Genomic DNA, 8,981 nt, shown 5'->3' with positions numbered 1-8,981 from the left:
TCACCCTATCACACTTACAAGTTTCACCAAATTTGTATGCCTTAAAGATTGAATACACTTACAATTTTGTCTTCAACATTATCAATAATAACTTTATAAACAGTCCGAGTCTACCAAAATCATCAATCCTGTTACTCTCAATTCTCAAATAATCCTCTTGTTGCTTTGGGAAGATCTACATACTATGATAACAACAAGACCTGTATTTTCTTATTCTTTTTTGCGCTGAAGGAAAACTAAAGCGTAAGCCTCCTGAGTTGACAATTTTTTCTAGAAAGATTCTACTCCTTTGCAAGTAGGAAACATCAACTCTTCAATTTCACCATAAAAACATTGGTTTTTATAATGAGAAACTGAACATACGTTCGTAAAAACTCCTCTTGTTGGAACTTATGTTCGTAAAAATTCGATATTTTCGATACGATAAGTCCGGTATTTTGAAGTATAAGTAGGCATTAGATATTACAACCAGATGGTTAAATTTGTAAGCTGTTTCTTGTATTAATATTCTGTGTATGAATAGGGTAATTAGCCTGGCTACGACACCATTATCAGGTAACATTGGAGACGAAATACTAGCTAGTCTGTTTGAAGTTTTAGTGCTGTTTTGTGGATCGCCCTAACGAAATTTTTTTTTCAACTAGAAGCCGCTTTGCCTCGATTTTTAACACATCATCTTTCGTTCTCCGCTATTTCCTTCCAAATCCCTTCTGATTATACCCATAAATCCCGAATCTTAAATCTCACCTAGGGCCTAGGTTTATCAATCAACTTTTAGTGTTGAGATGAAGCCAATTAGGCTCCCGGAGCCGCCAGGAAGCCCGAAGCGGATGGGCGGAGTTCCAGATATATTTGAAACCGGCGTTTACGACGTCGTCCGCCGCGCAGTTATAATCGGGAACGGTTTTCCGGCGTCGGAGAATCAGAGCATGGGATTGGTTCGAGCACTTGGCTTAAGTGATAAGCAAACGCTCTATGTAATTCTTGAACTCACCTCTACGGATTCTTTTGTTAGTTTGTCAGAACTGAGAAGATGAGGTCTGGTCTTGTAGTCATTAACATGTGATTTTTGCTCTGAATCGTGCATGCTCCGATCGGCTTTATTGTGGATTATTAGGGGTTGAATTTCTGCATCTTCCAGTTTAGTGGTTTAAGCAAAGGGTATTGTTGAATCCCGATTTCCGAATTTGGAATCACAAATAGAAATGGATTCAACCGTTTGTGTTAATAAGACCTACTGATTGAATGGATTCAGTTATTTCTTTTCTGTACTGATTCCAGCTATACTTGCGCAGTACAAAGTTTGCTTAATTTTCAGATATACTTTTTTTCCCTCTTCTTTCTGTCTTAGTGATCCTGGAGGTCCTGCAAGGCATCTGAAAAAAATGAATGAGTTTAATGGCATTCTCCACTGCAGTTTCTTTTTTATAGTTTTGTTGATTTTTTTGGGGGTGAGGGGTTGAGTTGCTCTGGAGAATGACCCTTTCATCATTAGATTTTATATTGGAGAGACATTGAATGGATCAAATTTTAATTGGGAAATGTTTTTAAGGATAGTTGGAATAAAAGTAATGAAGTGCTATGTATGAGTTCATCTTTATCCATTGTTTGTTTGAGGTAACATAAAGCATGTCAAGCGGAATTATCATGCCACAATGAAAAATGGGGTTCTCTCTTTTAGCATCCCAAGACTGTCAGTGCCTTATTTCACTAACAGCATATGCCTCTTTTGTTAACAACCCTTCTATAAATGGTCTAGTAGGCTTCCACAATCAGCCTTATTCTAGGTTAAATGTTTTGGATAGACTTGCTAAAAGGTTTGCTACCATAATTTTCTTGTGATGTCACTCTTTCTTGTATTGCTGCTAGCTTCAAGCCTGTCTTCCCTGTGTGATATGAAATCTGTGATCTCTGAGCCTCTTTTTGGAAGTTTCTCCATAAGTGAACCAGATTGCCATTATGAGCATCCATTCTTAAATTTATGTTAGAATCACATATGCGAACTGATTGTGTTTTACCTGTTTGATGATATGAGAGTAGGGGGTTACAAGACCAACAGGAGGAATCAATGAGTGGCTTCACTGGCTTCCAGTTTCTATCCATAAGAAATTGTACTTCATCATTAGCCGGATATATGGGTATTCAAATTATTTTATTTCTAGAAGATGGAGGAAACTATCACATTTGCCTGCAAGAAATGGTGCTGGTGTGGGCTTATCATCAGTGTTGGAAGCCGATGTAAAGAGTATTGTCAAAATGGCTAAGGACACTTTTGAGAAGTAAGCTCCATGTACTCTCTCTTCCCTAGAACACAAAATGCTGCAGACTATTATGGATAGGATATGTGTATTTTCATCCCTGGATTGCATTTTTTACCTCACAAAGTAGAAGATACCTGATTGAACATTTGTATCTATTCATGTATTAGTGAGAGAAGTTGGAACATATGTGGTTACCTTTTTGGTGGAGGTTGTGATGAATACTTAGAGAAGCTTGTAAAGGAGGAATAAAATGAACATGCTTCCATAAGATAGAACAGGAGTAATTTGGTATTTGTTAAAGATAAAAAATATAATTTTGTTTTATGTGATGAAATAAATGACTGTATTTTCTATTACCTTCATTTCGGATCATTAGGTTGTTAATGGATCAACTATGATGAGGTTAATTGCATGCTCGAGTTTTCAATTAATTTCACTCAGATATTGGCATTGAATAAACATAATACATGTGCTAATATAAAGAATCTTGTTGATTTCAATGAGATTATTTCTAGTTCCTTTGGTCTATAAGATCCATAAGACCATTTTTGCTATAAATTTTGATCGAGGCACATTGTTTAGCCTTAGAGATTGATACTCTAAAGTAAATACAATTGATATTATATTAGCCAGTGGGATGAATATGTTTCATTTGTTATAGCCTGATGTCCCCTGAGGATATCATTTCACATATCAATGTCTTAATTTTTTGATACATGAAGTAACAATCTACCTTCTTGTAGGGATGGCCCACTGCTCGTGGTTGCTTCTGGCAGAGATACAATTTCAATTGCAAGCTCTATAAAAAGATTAGCATCTGACAACGTGTTTGTTGTCCAGGTTTGTTACCTTATATGATTGCACTGCAATATTTTTTAAATGTAATCTATCAACCCTATCTCAGTCCTAAAACAGAGTTCACAAAATTGTTCTGGTAGAAAGATTTCCGTCATGTACTAATTAACCCATCAAACAGAATTATGTCTGTGTTACTGACCAAGTTTTATAGAAGTGTAATATTTCAGTCACTATGTAGTTTCTAAATCTGCTTGCTGTTTTCTGAACAGATAGATTAGCTCTGTAGTTATTAACATTTTGTTGATCATATATGTCATAGTGAAATTTATTATCAAGACACTGTAAAATCTTACTAATGTGCCTTGATCACACGGCTATATGTGTAAAGTTTATACTTTTAAGTATCTGTAAGTACATGCACACTTGCATATATGTACTAGTTCAAATGTGACACTTCATGTCTATTTGGGGGGAGAGAGAGAGAGAGAGGGAGAGCCATTAGTGCATATTTCATCGCAGGCTATGTTGCATGCTGCATTTTTTTGGACAGAAATGCTTGCATCTATGTGTAATCAACTAGTATGCCTTCTATAATCCCCTGTCTTGTGAGATAGGATCTCTGACTCTGTCATGCCTTAACTCTTCAGATTCAGCATCCAAGGTCTCATTTGGACAGATTTGATATGGTGATAGCGCCAAAACATGATTATTACTCGTTGACCCCTAAGGCACAAGAGCAGGTTCCTCGCTTTCTTCGGAAATGGATAACACCACATGAGCCTCCTGGTGATCATGTCGTAAGTATCCTCACTGCATATGTATAACTCCATTTCTATTTCAAAGATTACAGTTAGAGCTGACATAGCAGGCATGTTCTAATTTCCCAGGTCCTCACAGTAGGAGCACTTCATCAAATAGATTCTGCTGTACTTCGTACTGAAGCTAATGCCTGGCATCATGAGTTTGCACCTCTACCTAAGCCATTGCTTGTAGTCAATATTGGAGGACCCACAAGTAATTACTTCATCCTGATGATGTGGCCCTGTAACAATAACAAAAATATCAATTGAGTTGGTTAGATATATGTTAAATCAACAATATTGAATTTAGATTTTGGGTGAAATATGGATTTTTAAAGTATGAGAAGTTAGTGGAAAATAGCTGTGGAACTGTTATGGTGTAATGTCTTGGCCAAGAGTGAAAAGGTTGGGTCAGTAAGTTTGAAGTGTTAAAATGTTATCATTTTGCCTATTTCTTGGGATTTTGAAAATGGATATCATGTGTCTTTTGTATATATATCCTTGGAAGTTGCTAGAACAATATCAACCTCCTACTTTCCCTATTCCCTTTTCACTCAATTCTTGGGGAGACATGCATTACATCTCTTCTCTTGGTTGGAGAGATTTGCTATCTATTATTTTATTATTACTATTTGTTGGGAGGAGGGGTTAAATTAACATACTTTGGCATGCTTTCATGGTGACCTTTTTTTACTGTTGGATTCCTTCTTTTTTTGTGGCCATTTCACTGAATTTGTTCGCCTGTTATTTTTCATTTAGCAAGTCAGATATCATACTATATGGTTGTTCATATTTTTGGGGTACTTGATAGGGTACTGCAGATATAGCACAGACCTTGCTAAACAACTGATAGCGTCCCTTCACAATGTTCTCTCGAGCTGTGGAAGTGTCAGGATATCTTTCTCAAGGCGGACATCTGAAAAGGTAAAACAAACTCCAGTTTCAAGTTTTCACCCCTGTTCAAGGAATTGTGGTACATCTTCTTCCTTCTTTCCCCTGATACTCAACTTATTGCGAGATGGGCTTTCTGTTAACAGGTTTCTAAATTAGTAATTAAAGAACTTGGAACTCATCCCAAAATCTACATATGGGATGGTGAAGGTACTTCTCATTCACTAAACATTATGGGCGGTTTATAATTTGAGACTCAATCAAAGATTGCTAATGAGTAAATTTTCATGACCAGAACCTAATCCACATTTAGGACATCTGGCTTGGGCTGATTCTTTTATTATCACGGCTGATTCAGTTAGCATGTTGAGTGAGGCTTGCAGCACCGGGTAAAATGCTTTGCAGCAGTTTTAAATGACGTTGGAGGCACTAATGAAAATTATTTGACTCGTTATATTGGTGATTGCAGGAAGCCTGTTTATGTTGCTGGAGCTGAACGCTGCACCTGGAAACTTATGGAATTCCATAAGAAGCTAAGGGAAAGAGGCATGGTCAGACCATTTACAGGTCTTGAGGATGTAAGTAACCATTATCCTTTCTCCCATCAAAAACCAAAAGAGAAACCTGTATAGTTACAGAGGAGAAATAATATTATGTTCCAAAACCTAAATTAAATCAGCAAGATTGGGAAAAAAAGGGTTATCTGCTGCACAGGGAGGGTTTGCCCACAAAACCTTTATTATAATTTCATTTTCATGCAATGTCTTGTCTAGCTTTCACTTGTGCAACTTGTTTCGTCTACTGGCAAAATGTGGAAGAAATTGAGTTCTGCCTTTCTCGTTAGCATGGGAAGGAGCATCTGTTAACCTTGAAATATTTGATTACTCAATATATTCTTGGTGTCAATGTAGATGTTGGTGGATATTTCAATTCGAAATATTTTAAGAAATGAGTGATGAGGCCATGATTCTGGTTTCTAACCTATCTTATTTCTTTGGTTTCCTTATTTCAGATGTCAGAAACCTGGGGCTACCCTCCTCTGAACGATACTGCAGAGGCAGCAAGTCGGGTGCGTAAAGCACTTGGTGAGCGAGGATGGAGAATACAACCATAAAACCACTTATATACACTGTTGTTGCAACATAAATCACCACATAAAAAAAATCCCCAATAGTGCATGATTTTCCTTTTTCATCCCCCAAACTTTAGCTTCTCCTCTACATAGAGAAAGAGCCATAGATATATGCTATGTTTTATACTTGTTGAGTCGAATATTTTTTTATCATCTATTGGGTTTTAGTACTTGTAAAATAATCATTACCTTCATTCACGCGGCCTGTAAATTTTGGTACCTTGAGTAGGCTGTAAAGTGAAAGTTATCTTTGTGAAGGCCTTTGTGCTATATAGAATTTTTTTTATGCATTCAGAATTCAAAACTTTCCCATTTCACTTTTATCCATAATATGAACAGTGTTGTCTTATTCAACAAGTATAATTTTTGTTAAAGATGTATTTGTAAAGTATAAAGAGAATGGTAAAGTAGGAAAGAGAGACAAAACAAGTAAGGTCACAAAAGTAATCGATGTCTAAGTTATGCAGTAAATTAGTTAAGTTAGTGTATTGGGATGATGGAGTAGCGTGTAATACATAGCTATTATCATGCATTCAGTATGCTTATGGTATATGGGTTGTTTAACAAATCTAGAAATTAAAGGGGCTCAAGCAAAACTAGATTCCATTACGAAAAAGAAGTGGTTGCTCCAGTAGGAAATAATTGGGTGAAGGTGGAGCAAGGGCTGATATGAACTGCTCCTCATCACAGACATGTGTATATATTGAGCCATAAGCAGTCCCATTTTCTCATTCCAATCCCTCATTACATCATCATATCAAAAGAGAGCATGGATCGCAGCAAGAGCGAAACATCCATTGACATGACCATGGCCACTAAGGCGGTTCCAGTTCCAGTTCCATCTTCGACTTCATATTGAGGGTGTGTGGGCGGGTAGGCCACGGCCACCATGGGCACCACCCATCAGACTCTTCCTTTCTTCACTCAGTTCTTCCAGTTCCAAGCCAGCTACGACGACCTCCCCACTTTCACGTATGTCATTAAGTAATCGATAACTACTCTACTTGTATTAAATATGCATGTTATTGTTTTGTTTTGGAACATTCTAGATTCTTCGTGGTGGCAAATGCCATAGCAAGTGGCTACTTGCTCCTGTCCATGCCTTTCTCCATTGTCGCAATCGTTCGGCCCCACGCATCTGGAGTCAAGCTTCTCCTCCTCATCCTTGATACCGTAATTAAAATCATACTACTACTGTAGCTATACTACTATTAAGATAAGTATATAAACCAAATTCCTCCGCGTGATTGCAGCGGCAGCGGCGATTGTGTACTTGGCCCACAACGGCAACTCCAACACCAACTGCTTCGCCATCTGCCAGCAGTTCAACGACTTCTGCCAGCGTGTCAGCGGCTGTTAAGGGTGAACTCCTTAACCTCGCACAAATTCCTCCGTGAGGTCGCGGGAACGTTTTCCCGTCGATCGCACACGACAAGAACTAGGATCAATTCCTCCGTGAGGTCTTTGCCCGACGATCAACAACGACAAGAACTAGGGTTTTGAGTTGTTGAAGAAGAAAGTAGCGTAAAAAATAGTTTTTTTCGTGAATGATTGAACTGAAGAACAATGTCCACCATTTATAATAGTGGATACGGACAAGAAAATAATTCTAATAAATACGAAAAGATATCATAAATCAATAACTAACTAAATAATAATATATGAGAATATTTTAGGAGATATGCTCGTATCAACTCCCCACGGTTGAAATCCACCTTTTCCTCAAGGTGGGACAACGATGAGTGTCGAGGAATCCTCCTGGGTCAAACATACACCGAATAATTGAGCGTCTCCCTGCATCAATGCGTCCATGAATGCTCAAGCATAGAGTGTCATTTTGCGGAGGAATCAATCGGGCATCGGCGTTGAGCGATGTTGATCGATGATTCATACTTGCAAGAACTCTGACATGAGATGAATCACTCAATAATTTCAGCGATGCGTTGTCCACAATGGAACTACCCAAACCAATCTGGACTTGGGGAATCTTGAATCGAGAAGCATTCAATTGTCGCGCGCACTGAAACTCGATGCAACCGTGAACCGATTTCTCTTTACGTGCGGAATCCGGACTGGACTTCTCTATCTTCTCAACCTTTTCAACTCCACCAAAAACAACAGAAGAAACAGGAATCTTCTTGGCCGAATCAACAAAGCCTTCCTCAACTCGATCACAATCAGGAATCAACGCCGACGGTGGTGGCGACTGATAGGTTTATAGAGGAGGAAGCTGCTGGTGGTAGTCTTTTGACGGCGTCGACATATTGTGGAAGTAGTGCTCAGCCGTTGTTTGCACCGGCGTGACGTAGGCTGGCGCCGAATATTTCAGCGACGCAGATGAAGCCGTGTAGGTGAACATGTGTTGTTCGTCCATCACATCCAACTTCTTGTTTATTCTATTCTCTTCCGGCATTATAAGGTGCTCGAAATAGTACTCCATCCTCGAGATCGCTGCGTCAGACCCGTCAAAGCGCGGGGCTTTCATCTTTTCGTAACGCAGCTGATCTGAACGAACCTGATCCAAACGGGGCGTATCAGCATAGCCCCCTCCCTCATGTCGGCCCCATGCTCTGTCCCACGTCGACACGGGTCGACCTGAGCGATTTTCCGGCCTGTGCGCTGGGTTATCCCACGCTGTGTGCAATCAGCCCCGACTCCCTACACCGCTGGACCCGTCGCGATCCCACGGCGATGCACCAGGGGGGCACGCGTGATGCGGGCAACGCGATGAATGCCCGCCGCCAAATCCTCCGTCGCGATCCCACAGTGACACCCCACCGTTTGCGGCTGTGAAGCAACTCCAGTCGCCGTCGTCAACACCGCACGATGCCGCGTCGTGTCCTCTCTCCCCCGCTGCCAATCAGAGTACCGCGGATCCGGGTCGGGCCTCGGCGGTGGCTGTGCGATGGCCGCACGCCGTTCCGACGCGTCAATCCTAGCCTCCAGGCGGGCTATCGATGCTAATATATGTTCAAAAGCCAGCGCCGGCGTGTCCAAGGGAACAGACGGCGAAGGTTGTGACTCCCTTCCGACCATGATGTTGGTCGACGTTGCCACGATCGATTCCGTGCGGCCCACCACACGATTTGTCATTGAATA

At 40.1% G+C, this 8,981-nt stretch overlaps 2 protein-coding genes across 2 annotated transcripts; both read left to right on the top strand.

Annotated features, from left to right (window-relative positions):
* Window positions 1–314: 314 nt before the first annotated feature.
* On the top strand, window positions 315–6,139 carry LOC121787176 (mitochondrial fission protein ELM1-like). Its single transcript, XM_042185838.1, has 10 exons — window positions 315–977; window positions 2,041–2,279; window positions 3,005–3,101; window positions 3,707–3,856; window positions 3,947–4,073; window positions 4,671–4,783; window positions 4,897–4,960; window positions 5,046–5,139; window positions 5,220–5,328; window positions 5,763–6,139. Exons 1-10 carry the CDS (start codon window positions 786–788, stop codon window positions 5,862–5,864), a joined length of 1,287 nt encoding a protein of 428 aa, XP_042041772.1. The 5' UTR covers window positions 315–785; the 3' UTR covers window positions 5,865–6,139.
* A 466-nt stretch (window positions 6,140–6,605) lies between these two features.
* On the top strand, window positions 6,606–7,448 carry LOC121771153 (casparian strip membrane protein 3-like). Its single transcript, XM_042167943.1, has 3 exons — window positions 6,606–6,854; window positions 6,932–7,055; window positions 7,136–7,448. The coding sequence occupies exons 1-3, from the start codon at window positions 6,772–6,774 to the stop codon at window positions 7,277–7,279; spliced, it is 351 nt and encodes a 116-aa protein (XP_042023877.1). The 5' UTR covers window positions 6,606–6,771; the 3' UTR covers window positions 7,280–7,448.
* Window positions 7,449–8,981: the final 1,533 nt, after the last annotated feature.

Source organism: Salvia splendens, chromosome 2, assembly GCF_004379255.2.
Source record: "Salvia splendens isolate huo1 chromosome 2, SspV2, whole genome shotgun sequence".
Lineage (NCBI taxonomy): Eukaryota > Viridiplantae > Streptophyta > Magnoliopsida > Lamiales > Lamiaceae > Salvia > Salvia splendens.
The sequence above is the reverse complement of the archived record's forward strand: the minus strand, read 5'-3'. Positions and strand labels throughout refer to the sequence as shown.